The 23,997-nt window shown below is 51.9% G+C and overlaps 1 protein-coding gene across 1 annotated transcript; it reads left to right on the forward strand.

Moving 5' to 3' along the window:
- Nucleotides 1–651: 651 nt before the first annotated feature.
- ARHGEF10L (Rho guanine nucleotide exchange factor 10 like) lies at nt 652–23,142 on the forward strand. Its single transcript, XM_082493364.1, has 29 exons — nt 652–676; nt 5,487–5,571; nt 5,817–5,999; nt 6,106–6,133; nt 6,838–6,923; nt 7,048–7,131; nt 7,366–7,541; nt 9,485–9,593; nt 9,951–10,043; nt 10,954–11,060; nt 11,303–11,380; nt 11,477–11,656; nt 11,882–11,998; nt 12,107–12,199; nt 12,430–12,603; nt 13,228–13,373; nt 13,740–13,754; nt 13,938–14,122; nt 14,219–14,334; nt 14,522–14,649; nt 14,741–14,841; nt 15,795–15,916; nt 16,206–16,292; nt 16,412–16,641; nt 16,746–16,900; nt 18,673–18,818; nt 20,326–20,500; nt 21,844–21,966; nt 22,085–23,142. Exons 2-29 carry the CDS (start codon nt 5,535–5,537, stop codon nt 22,567–22,569), a joined length of 3,759 nt encoding a protein of 1,252 aa, XP_082349490.1. The 5' UTR covers nt 652–676; nt 5,487–5,534; the 3' UTR covers nt 22,570–23,142.
- The last annotated feature ends 855 nt before the right edge of the window (nt 23,143–23,997 follow it).

Here is a 23,997-nt window from a genome sequence, read left to right on the forward strand (position 1 = left end):
TGTGTTTCTTTTAGGGCCTGAAAAGCCAGTATGGGGGAAATAGGAGGGAGGTGTGTTTTGGGGGGTCACCAGCCCTGCAGCTACAGGCTTGGATATAAAATATCCCAGTGGGAAGAAAAAAGAAAAATCATCTTTGCCTGGAAATTTTAGGAAAATCCCACTGCAAAACCCTGGGGCTGTTTTTTGACGTTGGCATTGAGAGGGTTAACAGGTCCATGTTTCCCCCCCCCCCCGGCACACAGGGGGTTAAAGAGCGAGGAAGGGGCCAAATCCTGCTGGGAGGGGGTGTTAATTATTAGGATTTGGGCACACCGGGGGTGTAAATCAGAACTGCTTGGGAAGAAGAGGAGGAAGGAGGGAGTTGGGGGTGGGGGGGGAGATGCTGCCCAAAATCCCGGCATCCCTCGCTGCAGCCGCTGGACCGCGGCTCCCATCCGGCCGCCAGCCCTCGGCCACCGGGATCTGGGGGTGCTGGGGGGACTGACACCCACCCTTGGGTACCCCATTGCGGCCGACGGTGGCAATTCATCTCCCTTGGGTTGTTTTTTTTGGGGGGGGGCGGGGGGGTGGTTATTTTCTTTTTCTCCCCCCCTTTTTTTCGCCGCCCGTTGCCTCCCTGCCGGGGGCCTTCTTGGCCGATGCGGACACAAAGCCGGAGGAGACGCGGCCTTCCCAGGTCAGCAAAACCCATCTCCCCTCCCTCAAACCCCATAAATCCATCTATATGTATTAAAATATATATAAAAAATTGTATATTTGTAGGTTATCGCATCCTATTGCAGGGGGAGGAGGTTGCCTGTCACCTCCCTGCTGCCGCTGGCGATCGGGGGGTTTTGTGTTTATATATCTCTCTCTCTCAAAAAATAATACTATTTTTAAATTGTTTTAAAATATAGAAGTGAAAAGAAGCAGCAGTGGGGAGGGAGGAGGTGGGCAGCAGTGTGTTGAGCTTATTCCGCACCCATTCCTCCCCTTTTTCACCCTGTTTTCTTGCGAACTCCGTGACGGTCGCAAATCCCTCCTGGGTTTTCCAGGTTGGGATTTTGCAGCACCTGTGGGGAAACTGCAGTTTCGGGGGGGCGGGTGGAGGGGCTGAGACCTTCCTCCAGGATGATTTTTAACAGTCAATAATGGCATTTTTCCCCTTTTTAGTGATTTTTTTTTTTTTTTTTTTTTTTTTGGGGGGGGGTATTGGTCGCGTTGGGGTGTGAGGTTGAGTTGCACACTTGCAGGGGTTGTGAAGGGGCTGAAGCCGCTGTGATAATTTTCCCCACTGTTTGCACCAGTTTATTTATATTTTTATTTTTTTTATGTATGAATTGTGTTTTAGCGAGACGCCTGGTTGCAAAGGGCAGGTTTTGCCCCAAAATCACAGTAGGAAAAAAAAAATAAAAATGAAGTAATGCATTTGCAGGGTGGGAAAAAAATCAGTATTTTATGAGGGGTTTGAATCGGTCTTTGCAAAAAAGACAGAGAAATTAAGAATTTTGGGGAGGGCGATGTCAAAGCCAGTGGTGTCACCACCTCATGCTGATTTTTTTTTTTTTTTTTTTTTTTTTTTTTTAGGGGTGGGTGTCACTTTTTAGCCAAAGTAAGGTGACCCCAACACAATGGCAGGGGGGAAAACTGCTTGCAAAGGGTGGGAGAGGCTTCGCAATAAAACAAACCCCCCGAATTGTTGGGAATTTTGAGCTGTAAACACCAATGGGTGGGGGGAATCCCTTTTTCTTTTTTTTTTTTCTTTGCTTTCTTTTTTTGGTGGTGGTATTTCTGATTCAAATTCTTCTCCCTTGAAATTCCTTTCTGGGATAGTTTCGCAGTGGGTGAACTTTGTGATTACTTTGCAAAGCATTGAAAGTTGAAGATTGGGATAAGCATCAAATTTGGGGGCAATAAATAAGGCTTTTTCATTGCTTTTGGGGTCTCTGCAAGAAATCTTTGTGAAGCAAATTATTTTTTAATTTACGTACTATAATTCTGGGGGTTTTTTTACTTATTTTTTCCCCCGTTTTTTCTCCTGCATTTGCACTTCTCATGGCGCGAGCTGGACAAGGGATGGATTTTTTTCCGGTTCGTCGGCGATGTTGAAAAGGAAAAGCAAAAGGAAAACAGCGGCACTTTTCCAGGTCTTGGGGGTTTTTAGCTGGAATATTTGCCAGATATTTGCCCAGAAGAGCCTTTTCGAGGTGAAAGAGGGGAACACTGTGTTCAGGAAGAGCTTTTCCCATAAGATGGTGCCATTTTGGCAAGAATTTTTGAAAATATAATAGCAAAATTGCCTTGAATTTTGAATTTTCATGGATTTTTTTCAGGGGAAACGCCATTCTTTTGGCTTTTCTCTTGGAACCCCCATTTTTTTATATTTCTTTTTTTAAAAAAATCCATCTTTTGGCTTTTCTTAAGGGGGGAACCCCCATTTTTTCACTATCGTTTCTTTCCCACCTCTTGCTGAGCCGTCCCTCACTGCTGCTTCTACCAACCCCATCCAAACACCCAATTTGGGGGAATTTTGAAGATGTGGGATGATTTTTGTCTTCATCAGAGCCTCCGTTCCCACCCCGACGCCTTCAAATCTCCATGATTAATTCCTTGGAAAACTGGGAAATGAACCACTCAGTCCTTAAAATAAGGTGCCACACCAACCAAATTAGGGCTGGAAAAAACAAAACCAACTTAATTTGCAGCAAATACTTGCTGGTTTGGTTTTTTTTTTTTAATTATTATTTTAAAGGAGCGGGATTTGGGGGAGAAAACCACCCCTGCTTTGCTCCAGGGACTGCACCACTATCCCCAGCATCCTGCCCGCTGGGAATAATCTGAATTAATTCTATTTTATTTTATTTTTTTGGCTGAGGTGATGGTGGAAAATCATCCAGGTGGTGAAATAAGCCTTGAAATGGCGGTTGGGATGCGGGACGGCAGCCTGGAGGAATTAATAAGGAGCTGAAGGCAACTTTGGGGAGATAAAAACTGATTCTTATTTCTACCTTCCCCGTCCCTTATAAATAGCAACGGTGTTATTTATAAGGAGAGATTAACGTGGCGGGGATGCGGAGCAGGAGGGATTCCTGGGGTAATCCTGGCTGCATCCCTGCTGGGATATTATGCATTTATTTATTTTATTTTATTTTTGCCAGCCCCTATAATTAAGAAAAAAGGGGGTGTGTGGGGGAAGGATGCTTTAAGCAGGGAGCGGGGCTGGCAGCTGGCCCTGCCAGCTGGGACCTGTCGTTCTCCATCCCGGCTGCTAAAAATAAACAAAATAAAGCCAAATAGTTGCCAGCTTGCCGGGCGAAGGGTTGGGCCGGGTTTAGCAGATGGCCCTGCTCTTCTCCCTTTATTTAGAGCCGCCTCTTATTTATTTTTCCCTCCCAGGTTGGGAGGGGGACAGGGGCTGAACCAACTCATGACACCGCCCGGAGCTGTTTGCTGGCAGCAGGCTGAGGACCCGGCAGCTCCTATGGGCTTTAAATCCATATTTCCAAGGATGATAGCATATCCCTACATCCTTCTCGGGTTATATTGCATCTGTACGATCCTTCTGGGATTATTCTGCGTCTCCTTTTTGCTTTCCGTGTCTGCTCTGGGGGCATCTCCCTGGTAGGACAGCTCATTTCTACTGGGTTTTTTACCCCCATCCCATGGGATGTGTTTTACTGGGATGCTCCAACCTCCAATACCAGTTTTTACTAGAAAAAAATAATGCAAAATAACATATTTTTTTTTTAATTTAGCAAGACCTAATTAAAGGGTCGGTGTGTGTGTCGGGGGGGGGGTGTTGTTTTGGAGAGGTGGTAATTTTCACACGCTCGCAGCTGGGAAAATAACCAGCCCTGGGACAAATCGGGCTGATGGGAGCTTATGTCAACTGTCAAAATGGGAAGTGACCTTCTCCTGCCCTGCTAGCGGGATAAAATCGGGACCGAGCTGCGGGGCCCGCCTGCGCGTCATCCTCCAAATGCAGAAGCCGTCGGGTTGCTGGAAGGGCGAAACAAACCAGTAAGCAAACTGGTTTCTGGATTAAAACCGTCAGCATCCCACTGCTGGGTTTATTTTACCCAGGTTTTATTATTTTCTCCTCGCTTTGCTTATTTATTATATTTTTTTTGAGGTGTTGCATCAGAAATAGGGCTTTTTTTCTTTTTCCCTTGTGGTCCCCGGCTCCGTCGCATCTCCTGGTGGCGCAGGTTTATCCTGGATTTATGGTTCGGTTGGTGTTGCATCCGTAGGGAGGAAAACCTGGAGCTTGGGAAAAGGGGAAGAGGAGGGAATTGCCTGCTCCCACGCTAATGGGAAGCAGATTAGGTGACACATGAGAGCAGCCTTGGCTGCCAACCGCTTTCTGTTTCAAGGGCTGGGAGAAAGAGTTCAAGGAGGCAAAAAAAAAAAAAAAAGTGTCCCTGCGTCCTCCTCCCAAATAAATCCCTCTTAAAGCATTTATGGAGGCAACGGGCTGGTTGCAAAATTGGCTGGAGGAGGATATTTGCGGCGGTAACACAGGTCAGGGAGGGGAAGAGTTTTATTTGGATTTTTGGTGAGTTTTTTCATGGTTTGGAAAGGGGTGGGATGGGGTTGGGGGTGGATGCTTTTGGGGAGGGGGGTTTTGCGGCGGAATGGGGTTGGGGTTGCAACATCAATTTGTGCTCTTATGGTGGTGGTGAGGGGGTTATAGCTCGTTTTCCAGGGGTAAGTGCAAATGTGGGATGTGGTCCTCGGCTCCCTCCTGCTGTGCTCTACATCTACATATATATATATATGGCCCCAGGGCTGTAGGGTTTGATGCAAACCCACTCGGGGCTGTTGCACCAATGGTACAGGGGGAATAAATAGGTCCATTTTTGGGGGGAATCATCCTGGGTCTGTGCATCCCCTGTAGCTCCCTCCTGGGGAAACGAGAGGTCCAGGCGAAGGAGGAATGGGCGCCAAGGGGTCACGGCTTGGTGGGGGTCACGGCTCTTCGGAGCAGGGTGGTGGCATCCGTCATACACCGATTGCTGCTTCCAGCAGGACCGAATTAGCAGAGTTTGGCCCTGTTTGGCTTTTTGCAGCCTCTCGGGCATCGTTTGTCCCCACTACATTGTCCCTTGGGCATGAGGGTGTCCCCGCTCCATCCTTCCTCTTCCTCTTGGCGACCTTTCAGGGCGTCGTACCGGATGTCTCTGGTTACCACAGCGGATAAGCCATCGATCGGCGAGGAGGATGCTTGGCGCTTCCCACCCTCCCAGACCTTCAGGCGTGATGCTTGGAGCTGGGTTTGCCATGCATAGGATAAATTTGCCGTGTATGGGATAAACTTGCCGTGCACGGGTTGGATTGTCATCCAAACGGGGACCTTGGGGCAGCTTTTCTCCTTCCTCGTGAGGTTTTGCAGCGGCCAGAGCTGGATCCATCACACCTGGGGTCTCCCCGCATTCCCTCCTCTCCTGGGGATGGATTTAGGGGGGTGATGTCCTCTCTCTCAATGCATTTCTCCTCCTCTCCTGCAGGAAAGCCTCAGGGAAGGGCCCAGCCGGAGCATCCGGACCCCCTGTGCCATGGCTTCCTCCGAGCTGCCCCCCCACCCCGCAGTAGGTACTGTCAACCTGCCAGAGTTGGGGGGCTGGGGATGTTTAGAGGGGGTGACACCCAACCTTGGGCAGAAAGGGGGGGAGTACATTACCCAGCGATATCCTACACGTTCCCATCGGAGCCTCTTGGGGTCGGGGAAAACACAAAGGGGCTGTTGCATCTGGCAGTTTTTTGGGGGTGATGTCCCTTCTCCGTCCCCTCCTCCATCCCTACTGGGGGACACCTAGTGACAGCATTTCTGCTTGCAGGTGACCATCTCGCCCTGGAGACCCCCAGCCCCCTGCCCCACGAGGAGGAGGACCTCGGCGAAGCCTTTGACTTTGAGGACAGTGAGGAAGAGGAGGAGGAAGACGACTCAGCAGCCGAACCAAGCGGTGAAACGGTCCTCCGGGCACCCCCTCGCAGGCGACGTGCTGCCAGCTCCGGTGTCGGTGAGGGGGGTGAGCAGGGGGTCCCTGCTGTGTCCCCTTTGGGTGCCCAGGGTGGTGTTGCTGCCGGGGTGCCAATGCCGCTTCTCTCTGCTTTTCCTTTCCGCAGATGGGCTGGTGCCGGAGACCCAGGAAGGGTATGTGGGATTTTAGGGGGATTTGGGGGAGTTTTGAGTGCCTCGAAGGGGGGAAAATGCAGCTTTGGGGGTTGTGCACCCCCAATTTGGCATGTTGCAGCCTGGTGCAGTGCCTCAGTTTCCCCAACTTCTCCCCATTGCTTGTGAAAGGGGCTGCAAGCGGGGGAGTGACGGGGTTTTGGGGTGCACCCTTGCAGCCCTGGGGATCGGTGAGGGGGCTTTGGGTACCATTGGGGGAGGTCTGTGGTTTACCGCATGGTGGGGGCTTCCTCCAGCCTTTGGTTGATGGAACCCCCTGGGATGGGTGTTTGAAGGGGAGTGATGTTCGCCCCAGCTGCAGATTTGGGGGGAAAAGATACAAATTTGGTTGCAAGGACAGCTTGTGCCCCCCCCAGCAGAGCACATGTGGGGTGCAGCGAGAGGGGCAGCACCCCCACCAGGGACAGGGACCCATTCCCCGTGCTCCCTGATGCCAGTGTGTCCTCCCTCCCTGCTGCATCACGCGGTCTGAGACTAAAAAAGCCATTTTGGGGGATTTTTGCATGGTGGCCCTAAAACCTGGGTGCCCCCAAATCCACGATGAAGCAGACATGTGATGGGGGGGAGGGGAGTGGGGGGCCTGGGTGCACCCCATCCTGGGGGATTTTGCACCCCATCCTGGGGGATTTGCACCCCAGGGTACTCCCTGCTCCCCTTCCCCGCAGGCTGACGGTGGGGGTGAGCAATGGGGAGGCTGGTGGAGACCCCCACATCGATGCCCAGACTTGGAAGAGGAAAAGTGGTCGCCGAGGTGGGTTAAAATACCGGGGGGGAAAAAAAATCCCTGCCAAGGCTTGGAAAGGATTTCTCTGTCCGGGCTCGGTCTTCCGGTGCTGACCTGAGTCCCTGGGGGGGGGGGTCTTGTCCCCCCAAAGGTGAGCGCTTTGAGTTCCCAGCGGTGGAGGACGATGTGATCTACGACGATGTCCCCTGTGAAACCCTCAATGCAGAGCAGGACGGTAGGGAAACACCTCCCCCCAGCCAGTTCCCTAGGTGTGAGCCCATTTTACAGCCAGACAAACTGAGGCACGCTCTGGGAAGGAGATGCAAACTGCTGGGATTTGGGAGGGATGAAGGCAGGTGTGTTCCCAGAGGGGTTAGAAGACTCTGAGGATTTGGGGCAATCTCCTGTGAGTCCCTGGGGAAGGGAAATTGCCTTTCTGGAAGGAAAAGGAGGTGGTTTTTCTTGCCAGGCCCGGGGACGGAGCAGAGCCTGATCTACGAGGAGGTGCAGCGTGGAGAGGGGCCGCAGGCGGGCGAGGATTTGGGCTGGAGCTCCAGCGAGTTTGAGAGCTACAGTGAGGATTCGGGCGAGGAAACCAAGACGGAGGCTGAGCCGGCCAAGCAGCGGGCATCCTTTCAGCCCAAGGTAAAGCATGAATTTATTTTTTATTATTATTATTATTATTTTCCTTTTTTTTTTTCTTTTTCCCTGGGTTTGCTTGTATAAAGGCACAGGAGCACCAAGGAAGTAGAGGATGCCGCGCTTCCCAGGGTCACCCAGTGCAAAACCAGCCTGAAACATCATGGGGTTTCATTTCTTTCTTTTATTTTTCCTTCCCTTCACCCCCTCCCTCACCCTGAGTCCTTTCCTTTTGCATTTTGGCACTGCTGGAGCGCGGCTGCTGCTTTTTCCCACGCTTGCTCCCTTCCCTGCCTGAGTGAAGTCAGATTTGGGGACGATGCTGCCTGTACTGTGCTGCTTTGGGATGATTTCTCCTCCTCTTTTTTTGTTTTTTGGCTGCTTACTTGGATCTCTTCTCTGCCTTCTCTTGCCTCCTCTGCCTCCTCCTCCTCCTGCCTGGTTTGCTTTGGGCTCAGCTTTCTCCAGACCTGAATAGACTAAAGGAGAGATACGCCAGGACTAAGAGGGACATCCTGGCTTTAAGAGTTGGGGGGAGAGACATGCAGGAGCTGAAGCAGAAGTACGATTGGAAGGTACTGTCCCTCCTCCGTCCCTTGTCCCTCGTCCCCCAAATTTCCCGGGGCTGGGGAAGGGGTGGGGGGGAGGAGAAAAAAAAAACAACCCTCCCAGAGTTCATCCAACCTGACTTGATCCAACCGGGCTTCATCCCATTTCATCCCCCCAGAAAAGAGGAAAAAAGAATTAAGCACCGCAAAACTGCCTCTCGTCCATCTGTCTTGCAGCTCCCCAGCCCGCAGCTGCCCAAATAATTTTCTTTCTGGGATGTTTTGTTGTTTTGTTTTGTTTTTTTTTAAGGGGCGTTTGGACGAAGCGAGGTTGCCCGCGGGATAGATGGAACTTGAAGGTTTTTTTTACCCCCCCTAATACGGGGTGAAAATCAGGTGGGGAAGGAGATGTTTTTTTTTGGGAGGCGTAGAAACTTAGCGCAAAGCCTTTCCCAGCCCCAAACCATCCGGGTTGGTGGTTTACGGCTGAGTTTGGGCTGGAAAGGTGCCGCTGATGTCAGCTTGGGCTAAAAATGTGGTGATTTGAGGTGTGAAAAGCCAACACCCCCCCAACCCTTCACTCTCTTGCTCATCACACCCCGGCCACGAGGAGGGGATGGAGGTGCTCGCGCCTCCATCCCCTCCCTCCTCTTTGCTTTTGCTGCATGCTCCCGCTCTGCCCACGCCTGCTTGTCTGCGGCCGCTTCCCTGCAGAGGGAGGAGAGTTGCTGGAGCATCCTTCTTCCTCGGCAACATGCCTCCTCTTCCTCCTCATGGGGCTGCGTGGGGAAAACAGGGACGATGCTCAGAGGGGACATCCCCAAGGGGGGATGACACCACTGCATCTGGCTTTGAAATTGGGGGATGATACTTGGAGGAGATGTCCCCGGGGGAATGGTACCCTGCATCAGGACCTGAGATGAGGAACGATGCTCAGAGGGGATGCCTCCAAGGGGGTGGCACTGCTGTGTCTGGACCCAAAATGGGGGACAATGCTTGGAAATGTCTCCAAGGGGATGGTACCCCTGCATCTGAATCCAAAATGGGGGACGATGCTCAGAGGAATGTCCCCAAGAGGGTGGCGCCATTGTATGTGGACCCAAAATGTGGGACAATGCCTGGAGGTGTCCACAAGAGGGTGGCACTGCTGTATCTGGACCCAAAATGGGGGACAATGCTCAGAGATGTCTCCAATGGGATGGTACCCCTGCATCTGAATCCGAAATGGGGGACAACACTTTGAGGAATGTCCCCAAGGAGATGGCACCACTATATCCGGGCCCCAAATGTGGGACAATGCTCGGAGATGTCCACAAGAGGGTGGCACTGCTATATCTGGACCTAAAATTGGGGTCCCAGTGCTGCCTCGAGCCTCCCGGTCCCTCTCGTCCCCCTGCCCAGATGACCCAGCTGATGAAAGCGGCCAAAAGCGGCACCAAAGATGGTTTGGAGAAGACCAAGATCGCGGTGATGAGGAAGGTGACGTTCCTGCACCGGAAAGAAGCACCAGGTAAGCTGGGAAATCCCCTTTGCTTTTGAGAGCCAAAAAAAAGCACATTTTTGAGGGTATTTAAAAAAACAAACAAACAAAAAAAACATTATGAATCCTTATGGCTTTCAACTTTTCCTTTTGCAGATTTATTTTCTGCATTTTAAGCTCTTTTTTTTTTTTTTTCCTTCACTCTTTGCGTCCCTGCGCAAGCTTGGTCAGTTCAGCGCTGTCCTTGCTCCAAGCACGCATGTCCCTATGGGGACAGTGACCCCACCCCACCAGCACCTGTGGGTGTCCTCCTTGGATACAGAGCAGGATATGCCCTGAAATACTGATTTTTGGGGGTGTTTTTCTAACTCTCCTGCTGTCGCGTAGGGGATGGGGAGCAGAGGAGGAGGGCGGCGGAGGCGGAAAAGCAGCCGCCTGCCCGCTGGAGCTCGAGGGTCTCCCTGGAGCATCACGGGGGAGGTAGGATCCTGATGGGCAGCCTCATGGATCATCCGGGGGCTGCCTGGGGGGATCCGGCGTGTGTGTCTCAGCCTTGCTGCATGTCCCTGACGTGGCTTAGCCTCACTGGGGTGGGGGGCTTAAATGCTTTTTTGGGGGTCCCAGGGATGCTGGAGGGTATCCCATCCCCAGGGTGCTGCAGAGCATCCTGTCCCCACGGCACAGAGATGGGGGAGAAAGAGTTTGTGGAGCCGGCAGCTAAGGGTGGCGATCTTCCTTGCCAAAATTAGGGAAGGAAAAAGGTCACACGGCCGCCAGAACCCTCCCCTCCAGCCCAGCCGGTCCTCCCCGTTACCGGCTATTTATAGGCGCCCAGGGATGGGGCCGGGGCGGCCGTAGCGGGGCGTTGCGGCCATGTGGAAGAAGCGGCCGTCCCCAAATCGCGACGCCGCCTTGGCTCGCTCACCCTCCTCCTCCTCAGCTGCTTCGGTCTCGGGTAAGGGATTGCCGTGCTCTCCTCTCGCCATCCCTGTTTTCTTCTGCCTGCTGCTTTTTTTGGCTCCTTTTTTCCCCCATTTTCCCTGCTCGCACCCACCCTTGGAGCGAGGACACTTTTTTTTTTTTTTTTTTTCCTCTAACCAGGGTGGCTTTTTGGGGATGGGGACCCTTTTTATCCCCTCCCTGTGGGGACCTGGCTCCGTCCCTGCTTGCAGCCTGACTCATGCTGGTGTCCGGTGACAGTGGCTGGAGCTTGGGGACAGACATACGATGCTGGGAGGACACTGTACTCCATCCCTGCTCGCAGCTTCAAACCCAAATGCATCCCCAGCCAAGCAGCTGATGAGGCCACAGGCTCTTCTTTAGACCCCAAAAAAGTCTAAATTTGGGGGGTTTTGGCATTTGGTTGTGTTTTTTTTTTTTTTCCCTGCAGGGGACTCGGAGGAGGAGGACACGGGTTTCCTGGAGGTCACGGTCTCTGACATGAAGCACCCGCCGCCGGAGCTGGGCCCCATGCCCGAGGGGCTGAGCCCGCAGCAGGTCGGTGTGGGGCAGGTTGGGGGTTCAGGGGGTGTTTTGGGGGGGTTACGGCTTCCCCTTGGTCCTGTGATTGAGCAACCGGGGAAAAGGCAAGTCAGCAGAAAGCGATACCGCCGTGTCAGCACTTCTGCAGCACGCTGTGCCCATGTTGCCACCCCCCTTCCTCCCCACTGTGAAGTCCCATTTTTGGGGGGTTGTGGGGGGGGGGGGAACACCATGGCTGAGCCCTGGGGTTGTTGCAGGTGGTCCGGCGACACATCCTGGGCTCCATCGTGCAGAGCGAGCGGAGCTACGTGGATTCCCTAAAACGCATCCTGCAGGTGGGGGACCCCTTTTTTGGGAGTGTTCTGGGTAAGGAAGGCCGGGGGGGGGGGACGCAGCACACAGGGATGCTGATGCACTGGCATCTCCCACAGGATTACAGGAACCCACTAATGGAGATGGAGCCGAAGGTGCTGAGCGCTCGGAAGTGCCAGGTGGTGTTTTTTCGCCTGAAGGAGATCCTGCAGTGCCACTCCATGTTCCAGATTGCCCTAGCCTCCCGCGTGGCTGAGTGGGACTCGGCAGAGAAGATCGGGGACCTCTTCGTGGCCTCGGTAGGAGGAAAAGTTCAGGGGTCGCTGCTACACCTCCCCCTGGACCCCTCCCAATGATAGCAGTGGGGGTTGGAGGGTTTAAGCGATGCATCCCCAAATTGGGGTACTAACAGCATCCTCAGCATCATTCCAAAAATACATGAGCATCCTCATGCTTTGCCAACCCCCCTTTTTTTTGGGGAGGGAGCCTCATGTGTGATGGCTTTCCTCCTGCTCTCTCCCTAGTTCTCCAAGTCGATGGTGCTGGATGTCTACAGTGACTACGTCAACAACTTCACCACTGCCATGTCCCTCATCAAGAAGGCTTGTCTCACCAAACCTGCCTTCCTCGATTTCCTCAAGGTCAGTGGGACCTGAAAGTGGACACGTGGTGCTGCTGGTCACCGTTATGTGTGAAAACTCCCCTTTTTTTTTTTTTTTTTTTTTTTGTTTTTTTTTAACCCCCTGCAGAAGAGGCAGATGGCCAGCGCTGACCGGGTCACGCTCTACGGGTTGATGGTGAAGCCCATCCAGAGGTTCCCACAGTTCATCCTGCTCCTGCAGGTACTGGTGAAGGGTACCTGCACCCACCTCACTTTGCACCCTATTTTTTTTTGCAGCCAGGAAAGGGTTTAACAAGGGGCACTTTTTGGGGTTGGCAGCTTGGTTGCAGCTTTGGGGACTTTCCCAAGATTCATCTTTCCAAGCTTTGATTTTAGAGGTGCTGAAAGGGCTTCCAATCGTTGCATCCCCCAATGAGGTTGATTTTTCCCGGGGTGGCTTCCCTGCTCCAGGACATGCTGAAAAACACTCCCAAGGGCCACGCAGACCGCCTGTCCCTCCAGCTGGCCCTCACCGAGCTAGAGACGTTGGCGGAGAAACTCAACGAGCAGAAGCGCTTGGCTGACCAAGTCGCCGAAATCCAACAGCTCAGCAAGAGCATGAGTGACCGCAGCAGCCTCAACAAGGTGGGTCCTTCGGCCTCACCCTCCTTATCCTCATGATTGGGGTGGGGGGGTGTTGGAGCTGGTGGTTGAGCTTTGCAGCTCCCACCTTTCTTCTCCGTGGTGGGGATTTTGGGAAGCCAGGATCCCTGTCTTCTCCCAAAGGACGTTGAGCAAAAGCAAATCTTGAGGCTGGCACAGGGAAATTCCCCTCCAGGGAAAAACAAGGAGGAAAGGAGGAGCTGCTTTGTCTCATCTGACTGATTTTGCAACCGTTGGTGGGAAAAAAAAAAAAAAAACAAAAAACAAAACCCCAACCCTAAATGAAGCTATTGCAACACATCCTGGGCTGGGGATGGCCACGGTGGCAAAAGCCGCAGTGAGGCACCAACCAGCTCAGCCCTGGGATGGGGATTTAGGGCCAGGGGATGAAGAGGAACCCAAAAAGGGCTGTGGAAGGGTCATATTGGTCTTTGAGGGCCTCGGAGCATTTTGCATGGCCGTCTCTGCAGAGCTCGGGGCAGTGCATGCTCTCAGCTGGAGGAAAATCTTTGCAATAAGGGGGAAAAGCAACCAAAGTTTTGGGGCAGGAGGTTTGCGAGAGCCCTCAGGCTGAGCCCCATCCTGCCTGCTCCGTCCCCTCCGCAGCTGCTGAGCTCAGGGCAGCGGCAGCTCCTCCTCTGCGAGACGCTGACGGAGACAGTGTACGGCGACCGGGGACAGCTCATAAAGTCGAAGGAACGGAAGGTTTTCCTCCTCAACGACATGCTGGTCTGCGCCAACATCAACTTCAAGTACGTGCTGCTGGCCCCAGACCCCAAAATCACTTTGCAAAGCATCGATGTAGCGACCTTCCCCCTTCCCCACCTCACTTTTGGGCTTGGTGGGTTTTGCTAGCTCTACCCCAAGGACTTGTAAACCACCCTGTCTTGTTTTGGAGGAGAAACCCACCTGGTTTGGGGTTGCTTTGCCCCCTACTTTTGGCATATCTCCATGCAAAGCTTTCATCCCCTAGTGCTGTAAGGTCCTGGAGCCGGTGCGGTGTCCAGGAGCCTTCTGGGACCTCAAGGCTTGGTGGAGGTTGATGCTGCAAAGGGGAAAAACCCCCTTGAGCTCCCCGTAACATCTCTTTATTAATCGGGTTTTTTCCCCTCTTCCAGGCCAGTGAACTCAGGGTAGGTGCCGAGTGTGGTCTGCTGTGGTTGCGTGCCCCATGTTTGGGGGTGCAGGCATGCACCGGTGCATGGCGTGGCGTTGCCAACAGGGGCTCGGTGTGCAAAATGCATTTTGCCAGGGCTTGCAGGGTGAGCCGTGGAGCCTGCTGATTTATTTACGTCTATTTTTTTACGCCTTGGCAGAGGCCAGCTGGAAATTAGCAGCCTGGTGCCCTTGGGTCCCAAATATGTGGTGAAGTGGAGCACGGCCCTCCCGCAGGTGCAGGTGGTGGAGGTGGGGCAGGAGAGCGGTGCCTACGACAAGGATAACGTCGTCATCCACAACGCTGGTGCCAAGAAGCATGCGCCGGCTGGGCAGGCTTCGCACAGTGAGCACCCATCTCTTGATCTGCTATTGGGTTGATTTTGGTGGGGTGGGATGGAACATCCTCCATGGACCTCGTTTCTCCGTTTCTTCACCCAAGATAAAGTCTACCTGGGGCCACCACGGCTCTTCCAGGAGCTGCAGGACCTGCAGAAGGACCTGGCGGTGGTGGAGCAGATCACCCTTCTCATCAGCACCTTGCACGGCACCTACCAGGTAACCATACGCATGGTCAAACCCATGATTTGGGTAGAACCAAGCTTGGGTGCTTTGCAATAACCATGTGGTTCCTCAGGGACATGCTGGACATGTCATTCCCCCTCCTGAGCCTCATGGATGAAATTTGGGAATGATTCAGGCTTGTTTTGGAGGCACTTCAATAATTTATGACTTTTCCCCCCAGAACCTGAACATGACGGTGGCCCAGGACTGGTGCTTGGCCTTGCAGAGGATGATGAAGGTGAAGGAAGAGGAGATCCACTCCGCCAACAAGTGCCGCCTCCGCCTCCTGCTGCCTGGGAAGCCGGACAAGTGAGTTTGTAGATCACGGGTGAGCTCTTCCCACCCTGGGGAGGAGGAGGAGGAGGCTGAAGACCAACCTGGTGATGCTTTCCCTCCGCAGGTCTGGCCGCCCCATCAGCGTCATGGTGGTCTTCATCACTCCAAACCCCCTGAGCAAGATCTCCTGGGTGAACCGGCTGCACTTGGCCAAGATAGGACTGCGTGAGTAGCACCACAGCACATTGCTTGCCATCACCCTTGCTTTGAAAAGCCAAATTTGAGAGCAGAAGGGAGGTTTGCTTCACCCTGAGCATCCAGATGTGAAACAGGGCAGGGGAAAAATTTCAGAGTGAGGTGATGGAGAACATTTTGGGGTTTGCACACTGGAAACGATGGGAATTGGTAATTCTGGCTCAAAATACTTTGTGTTTTGCTGCTCTCGGGTGGCATTTCCAGGACAGGGTCCTGTGGTGATGGGTTTCCGTTAGCTGTCATGCTGACAGTGTCGGGGCTGACCTGTTTTCCATAAAACAGGATGAATGAGCAAGGGAGGAGCCACTTCCCTATCACTATTCCTATTTAACTCTACCAGCTGCTGCAGGAAAAAAAAATAAAGTAGTTTAATGGAAGGAATAAAAAAAAATTTTTTTTTAAAATCCTATTTGAGTGCTTGGACCCCCCTTGGCTGGAATAATTTTTGATTCTCTTGTTTTTAACAGTTTGTGTTATTTTCTCTTTTGTTGGGTGTTGTTTTTGGGGTTTTTTGGGGGTGTTTTTTGGTTTGTTTTTGTTTTTTTTTTTTTTTTTTTTAAATCTGGGATGCCCAGGGGATAATTCTATATCTGTGAGTTAGAAATGAAAACCCATTAAAGCCTAATGTGAAGAAACACATTAGGGTGTATTTTCCCCCCTCCCCCTTATACATATATTATTTGGGATTTGAGGCTTTTTTTTTTTTTGCTACTGCTGGAGGCAGTTGCTTGGCTGTGTGCTGCGGTGGGATGCAATAGTTTGGAGGAAAGGGGTGAGATGTGCCCCAGATCTGCACCTGATGGTGGTTTGGTGTTGGAAATGAGAGCTCTTCACACCAAATTACTAATTTTGGGGTCCTATCAGGGATGGGAGAGATGATGTGGGATGTCTTGGCCATCCTTGATCTCCTCTGCTTGTCACAGGGGAGGAGAACCAGCCGGGCTGGCTCTGTCCCGACGAAGACAAGAAGAGCAAAGCTCCTTTCTGGTGCCCCATCCTCTCCTGCCACATGCCCGCCTTCTCCTCCAAGGCCCTCGATCTGCAGGTAAGAGTGATGGTCAACCCCTTCTCCAACCCCACCGATACCTCCTTCCCCTTTACATCCACCTTTTTTGGGGGAATAAAAGCAGAAATCTCACAATGGGTGGGCTGGATGGGGGTGACTACATTGGTTGTGAAGGCAGAAATTGGTGCAATCCATCCTGGAAAATTAAAAATACAAGCTGGGCTTTGGCTGGATTCTGATTTTTGGGGCACACACTAGTATTCTGCCCACATTGGGGTAATTTGGGGATGTTATGGACACCCCCCCCATACTCTGGTCTCTTCCCCAGCTCGGTGCCGCGGTGCACAACCCCGTGCAGTCCTCGCTACTGGGCTTCTCCGCCGTCAGCACCTCATTGCCGCAGGGCTACCTCTGGGTGAGCAAAACAACCCCTAAAAATGGGGTAAAACCCACTGGATTTGGGTCAAGCTGGCTGCGAACCCCCTCTCCGGTGCTGGTGGCTGATGCTAACAACCATTTTTCCGGTCCCTGCAGGTTGGAGGGGGTCAGGAAGGTGCAGGGGGGCAGGTGGAGATCTTCTCCCTCAACCGCGCTGTGCCGCGGACGGTGAAGTCCTTCCCGGTGGCTTCACCAGTGTTGTGCATGGAGTACATCCCCGAAGCAGACGAGGGGGAACCGACGGGTACCCAGGACCCCCAACAGTCCACTGAACAGCCCTCCTCATCCCCGCATCCCACCGTCTGCTTGGGGTTGCGGGATGGCAGGTGAGCCCCCATCTTCTACGTCCATCCTTGGGTGCCATCACTGGCGCCAAACCTTGAAGACCACCACTATCTCCTGCATCTCCCCTCCCTCCTTCCCTCCTCAGCATCACGGTCTACGGCAGCGTGGACACAGGGACGCAGTGCTTGTTGACCTGCAAAAGCCCAGGCATGCAACCCGTCCTCTGCTTGAAGCACAGCCCCGAGTACCTGTTTGCGGGGTTGCAGGATGGGACCGTGGCCGCCTACCCCAGGAGCAACGGTGAGGGGCACCTCCGTGCATGTGTTCAGACAGGTTTTTTGGTGGGACACCCCAAAAAACAGGGAGGAGGTGGTTCTTCAAGCCAGCGACGTCTGCTGGCCACTAAAACAGTGATAAAAGCACTATTTTTCTATTTATTTCTCTTTTCCCCCCACATTATTTCATCTTCCTCCTTGAAGCCCAAGGGGGGGGGGGAAACCCCACGGATTGCTATTTTACCAGGATGAATGCAAGAGGTTTTGGGGAAAAATATATGGAAAACAGTCCTGGTGAGGGGCTTTTTGTTTGGGACACCTCAAAAACAGGGAGGAGGAGGTTCTTCAAGGCAGCGACGTGTGCTGGCCGCCGAAATGGTGATAAAAGTACCATTTTTCTATTTATTTGTTTTTGACCCTATGTTATTTCATCTTCCTCCTTGCAGCCCAAGGTGTTTGTGGGGAAATTGCTATTTTACCAGGATGAATGCAAGAGTTCTGGGGGAAAAAATACATGGAAAACAGTCCTGGCGAGGGGGCTGATACCGCAGCAAAGGGTTTTCTCAGAGGGTCCGATGCTGGGATGCACAAGGATGCCTTAGAGCTTTTGACTTCCAAAATAAAAATTACCTTTTTGGTGCCATAAACCAAGCCGATCCCCTCCCAAAGCCCCGTCACGCAAGACTCCCCTCCCTTATTAGCTTGATTTTTGGGGTTTGTTTTCCCCCCGGCTCTGGCTCAGCGCAAGACGAAGCCTTCCTCCCCAGGGACTCCTCGCCTGGACTGTTAAATACCTTCGCTCCATCGCTAGAGGGTAGGAAAGAGCCTCAAATAATGTGCTGCATTGGCCTATTTTTGGATAAAAACCCTTCATTTGCTCTGAGATAACCTGCAGCGAGCAGCACCGGAGCCAGTAAAGCCACTTAAATTGCATTTTGGGGGTGCTGCCGCATCCCCTTTCCTGTCTTATAGCAACCCTGCAAGCCAATTAATAAAGCGGCTTTAATTCAACCTCAATTGCATCAATGCACGTTGAAGGCAGTGAGCCACTGGCAGGGCTGCGGGGTGTGTTTTGGTTTTGGGTTTTTTTTTTTTGAATCTTCTCCCCATCTTTTGGGAAGGAAAAAAGCTTTCCCCCAAAATAGCTCATTTTTTAATGGGAAAATTAGGATTTGCTGAAAGGCAGCTCGGTTGCAACCTCCTGCCGATGGGAGCAGAGGTCTGAGCGCCCGGAGGGGTCTTTTATCCCTTGGATCTTGTGGGTTTAATTAAAAAAAAAAAAAAAGGCATTGGAAATAAGAAAAGGAGAGCAATTACCTATTGAAGCTACTCAACCACCGCTGGTGGCGAATTCATCCCAATCCAGATTGGATGCTGTTCACAGAGACACTCCACATCGGCCCCGGATGAATCGGCTCTGGAGTGTCGCTTCAAGAGCAAATAAATTTAAAAACAAAAAAAAAGGAGGGAATTTTTGGCTTTTTCCAGCGAGGGAATGTGCCCAAGTGTTGCAGGTGCCCGGCTGTTTGCTGCTAAAAAGCTGTTCGCTCGGGGGGGGCAAAGTGGCTTTGGGAGGGGGGGCGGTGTTGAAGCTGGAGGGTGAGAGCTCCCCCCATCCTTTTGGTTGTGGCATTAAGATGCTCAGAGGGACGCTGGGGGACACGAGGGGTTTGCTGCTGACCCCAGCTGGCTTTAGGGTGGCTTAAGCTGTATCAAAAGATGTGGGTTTTTTCTCCTTTTTTGATGAGCATCTTCTTGTTTTCCCCCCCCTCCCTCACCCTGGCATCTCTGCTCTAGGGGGGCTGTGGGACCCGGCGGAGCGGCCCACCCGCCTGGCTGTGGGTACCGGCCCCGTCAGAGCCCTCCTGACGCTGGACGAGACCCTTTGGGCCAGTTGTGCCAACCAGGTCACCGTCCTTGATGCCATCAGCCTCCGCTCCCAGGTAGGGAACATCACCGGACCCCCCCTCAGGGGGACGTGGGGGTGGCTTTGGGGGGGGGTCATGCTGGTTTGAGCCCCAAAGGATGCACAGGCACATCCCTGCCTGGGCAATACCCTGAAACAACCTTTTTTTTTTTTTTTTTTTTTTTTTGCTGCTTTTCATCGCTTTTGGGTCCCTTCCCTCCAACACTGGGTCACAAGAGGAAGATGCTGAGATGTCTCCTGCAGCTGCATAAACAGGGAATATTGAATAGTTCCCTTTTAAAAAAAAAAATAAAATTAAATAAACCCTTTCTCCCACCTTTAATTTTCACATTTAGTGCCCAAACTTAGTTTGCATGTATTAGCTGTCGTAAATCCAGCCTAACGGCGGTGCCGGGGATGAATAATGCATCGGGGACTGGATTCGTTTTCAGTCTCTGATTTTATTTATGACAGGAGCTGGGTGGGAATTTTTGCAGAAGAGAAGTGATGGGGGAGGGAAAAAAGAAAAAAGAGGAAGGGAATGGTGTAAATAGTATTTGATGGAGATTTGATGGAGGAAGGGAATGGTGTAAATAGTATTTGATGGAGAGGTGTGTTATAGGGTCTTGGTTCTGCCTGGATGGGACCGGCAACTTGGGAATAAACTGTCGGGGAATAAATCCCACTTGGGGTGGGGAATAAGGGGGAGATCACCTAAAAGTCTCTATCCACCCCTGGTTTTGGCAAGCTTTTTTGAGGGATGCTCTGTGCTGGTTGTTTCTGGGAAGGGGATCAATACTTGCTCCTTTTTTTCTTTTTACTTTTATATATATAAAGCATATATATATTATATAAGTATATATAAAGCATATATATTATATTATATATTTTATTTTTATATATATAAAGCAAATTTTAAAGCAAAAAAATGTTACAAAGCCATAGGAGACATGAAGGTGAAGTTGCTGTGTGCAGGTTTCTCTCCCAGTGATTTAATCCTTCAATACTATTATGATTTTTTATTTGGGGAAATCTGCAGCAGGGGTGGTTTGTTTATTTATTTAATAAAAAAAAAAAAAGGTGTTTTCTGCAGTTTGCATCCTGTGTCTGATAGGGAAACGCTCTGGCAGGGAGCTTGGGAAGCAGCTGGACCGCTCTGTGATCCCCCAAATAACTCTTGCAGGGAGGCTGAGCCTTGAATTGTTGATTTTTGGGGCAGGAGAGAAGCAGGGAGGTCTCCTCCTGTCTTAGGATGACTTTTGCAGATGCATCTAGTCTGGCAAATGAGTCTTTTAAAGAAGGAAAAAACCCTAGATGGGTGGGAAGGGCTGCGTTATCAGCCAAAAAAACCTAAGAAGTGTTTGGTGATGGGTTGGTCTCAGTGTCCTCTGCCCGAGCTGGAGCTGGTGAGGAGGGATGGGACCTCAAGGTTGCTCTGGTCCCCTCCCTGCGCAGCTTTGCATCTCCTGGCGAGTGCTCGAGCTCACAGCAATTTTGGGGAGCAACCCTTCTGATTGCCTTTTTCACACTTCCCCTTTTGGCAGCAAACCTTCGAGGCCCACCCGGACGCGGAAGCCAGCGTCACGCACATGATCAAGGCAGGCAGCGGGGTCTGGATGGCCTTTTCCTCGGGCTCTTCTATCCGCCTCTTCCACACTGAGACGTTGGAGCATCTGCAGGAGATCAACATCGCCACCAGAACCACCTTTGTCCTGCCTGGTGAGCTCCCTTTGCCTCCTGGCTCTTAATTACAATTAACGGGCAAGTTGGGGTATCACCCTGTAGACGTGTTGCTTTGCTTTATGGCTGTGCTGATTTGCAGAGAAACTGTGTAAGGAATTTACCTGGTTAATGGCGTAAAGGTTTGAGCTTGGCCCTCTGGGGTCTCTCCTCATTGATGGCATCTTTGCACTGGTGCATGCATCCGTGCAGCCCATCTTTGCACTTGTGCTCCTGTGCATGCACCTTATCTGTACACCCCACCCTTGCACATGTGTGTGCATCCATGCACCCATGCATCCTTGCCTGCGTCCTTGCACCCATCTTCATCCCCACATGTGCATCCTTGCCTGCATCCATGTACATCTTTGCACTGTGCGTCCTTGCACCCATCTTCACCCCCATGCGTGCGTCCTTGCACCCATCTTCACCCCCATGCGTGCGTCCTTGCACCCATCTTCACCCCCATGCGTGCGTCCTTGCACCCATCTTCACCCCCATGCGTGCGTCCTTGCACCCATCTTCACCCCCATGCGTGCGTCCTTGCACCCATCTTCACCCCCATGCGTGCGTCCTTGCACCCATCTTCACCCCATCTTCGCACCTTTGCCTGCATCCGTGCACCCCATCTTCGCACCTTTGCCTGCATCCGTGCACCCCCCCCACTGCCCCGTACAGCCCGTTTTCCCCAGCTCACCATCCAGCACCATCTCCCAGACGTGTCCACCCACCCGGCTCTCACCCACCCCGGGTTTCCAAAGTCATCTCCCCCCTTGTTCCAGCTACTGAGCGACATAATTGCATAATTAGTTATAAGGAAGATACTCATGTAAGTCGCTTTTTCTTCTTTTTTTTTTTTTTTTTTAGGGCATGTTAAAATATTTATCACTTCCTTTTCTTCCTGGGCGAGTGAGCGTTGGGTATTAATGCGTTTTTGAACTCGCGCTCCCTCATCCTTTTTAACTCGACAGGTCATTAATAAAGTCCTCCCAGAGAAGCCGGAGTTGCATCTCCGCAGATATATTGCTTCGCTGAGTCTGACGCTTTGCAGCGCTAAGTCCTGGTGATAAAATATTCATTTGCCATTAGAAGTCTCACTTCTATCCCCCCCCCCCCCTTTTTATTTATTTATATTTGCAGTGCTCTCCTGGCACGGAAACCTTCGTGCAAAGATGCCGCTTGGATTCAGGGGAGCTCTGGAGTGTGTTCCCCGTGGGGAAAAAATCCACTGGTGATGTGTTATTGGGGAAGATGCTGCTGTGAAATCATCCCTCACCCCCTTCTCTTTTTTTTTTTTTTTTTTTTTTTTTTTTCTCCTTTTTCTCCCCCCTTTCCCCTCGCAGGTCAAAAACACGTCCGTGTCACCAGTCTCCTCATCTGTCAGGGTTCACTCTGGGTGGGCACCGACCAGGGCATCATCGTGCTGCTGCCTGTGCCCCGCTTGGAGGGCATCCCCAAAATCACTGGTGAGCATCCACCACCCTCCCCCCCCCAAAGAAAAACAACCCTCCCTGCATGGATGCAACCTGACTTTTGGGGCTTTTTAACAAAACTTCTCTCTTTTCTTTTTTTCTTGGGGGGCAGGAAAAGGCATGGTGTCCCTCAACGGGCATGGTGGCCCCGTGGAGTTTTTGGCAGTGGCTTTGAGCACCTTGGCCCCCGACGTGCTAAAAGGTGACCAGGAGGGGGAAGAAGAGGGTGAGGAAGAGAAAACCCCTGAGCTGGATGGTCCCCAGCCTCGAGAAATGAGAAAAAAAGGGATTTTATTGCAATATCGCCTTCGATCCACCTCCCACCTCCCCGGGCAGCTGCTGTCGGTGCGGGAAGCGCCGGTGGGCGGCACGCCGGCCCACACAGAGGAGGACGGCTCTATCTACGAGATGGCCGATGACCCCGACATCTGGGTGCGGAGCCGACCTTGCGCCCGTGACACCCCGCGCAAAGAGATTTCCTCGGTGGCCATCGTTTCGGGGGGTCGGGGTTACCGTAACTTCAATGCCGAATCGCCATGCCGGGGCAGCGATGCCGACAGCACCCTGCTCATCTGGCAGGTCCCATTGATGCTATAGCACCCCGGGACACTCCCTTCCCCAAAACCCACCCGGCACCTACCTCAAAAAGCCACCCAAAAGCTGCCGGGGGTGGTCCTGCCCTGGGTGCATCACCCTTTATTTTTTTTTTAAGGAAGAAAAAAACTGGAAAATGGGCTTTCCCCCCACCCCCCAGAAAAACAGCTTTGTGCATGGGGAGAGAGGGAATTTTTAACAGTGGGAACGGCGACCTCCCTGCGGGCTTTGGAGGTGCCGGCTCTTCGGCTGAAGGTGTCTGTGTGTCTGCGTGTGAATATCTATATATATATATATATATATATAAATATATATATATAAATATGGTGTATATTATTACCTGTATAAAGAAGGAATCTGTATATATTGGGGTACTTGGAGATGCAGAAATAGAGGTGGGAGCGCTCAGTGGGTGCCGGCTGCGCTGAAACAGGGGGTTTTGCTGAAATAGCTCTTTTTTGACTGTGAATCAAGGTTATTCGGTACCCGAATCCCCTGTTTTTGGGAGCTGAGTATGTGCGGTTTCTGGAGAAAAGGAAATTTTGAGAGCATGGAAATAAATCCTATAGGAATCGGCGTGTTGCCTTGCGGTATTTTGTAACCTGGTTTGGCTTCGAGCACGAATGTTTTCTTTCCCTTGTTTCAGCAACAGCATCCCAAGGGATTGATATACCACCCTTGGAGCTGCACACACTCAAAAATCAATAGGAAGCCCCAAAATGCCCTTCCCCCCCCCCCCCCCCGCCCCCCCCCAGAAATGGTGGATGGAGGGAAAATGGGCAGAAGGATGTACCCCATCACCTGCATCTCCAGTACCCAGAGCTCTCTCCATCCTCAACGGAGAAACCCGGAGCCAGGGAGGTGGAAACTTGTCCGAGGACTAAATCAATTTATAATGCGATCCTCTAACCGGCTTCAATTTGATTTTCATTTGTAGCATTACAATTATCAGATTGATATTCCCGACCGCTCAACCTTGAAATGGGACGGCGCGGCTCCTGCTGCCGGGGAGTGAAGATTATCCGCCTTGCACCGATTTCTGAATATTTTTCTAATTAGCCATCAAATGTGCTTTGCTTGGGTTTTTCTTTCTTTGCCCTTAAAGTCTTTCCTGATTAAGTTTTCTCCCCGTCTCAGCTGCACGAAGCAGCACGGAGCAGGTGGTGAAGTCTCCGGACCAGCCACGCAGTATCCACAGCCGAAGGACCACGAGCATCAGCGATGCCCACGGGAAGGGTGTCAAGGAGCTCCTTTTTTTTTTTTTTTTTTTTTTCCCCCCCAACCCATTTTTCCTCTTTTCCTTTGCAATTTTGCCACCTTTGGGGTCAGTGTGCAGGAAAGCGGTGGGTTCTCAAGGGGTATCACCCCATGGCATGGTAGAGAGTTCCCATGCCGTGCGATTGCAACTGCACAGTTAAAAATATATAATTT

The sequence above is a fragment of the Vanellus vanellus genome, assembly GCF_965231255.1.
Source record: "Vanellus vanellus genome assembly, chromosome: 20".
NCBI classification, from domain to species: Eukaryota; Metazoa; Chordata; class Aves; order Charadriiformes; family Charadriidae; genus Vanellus; species Vanellus vanellus.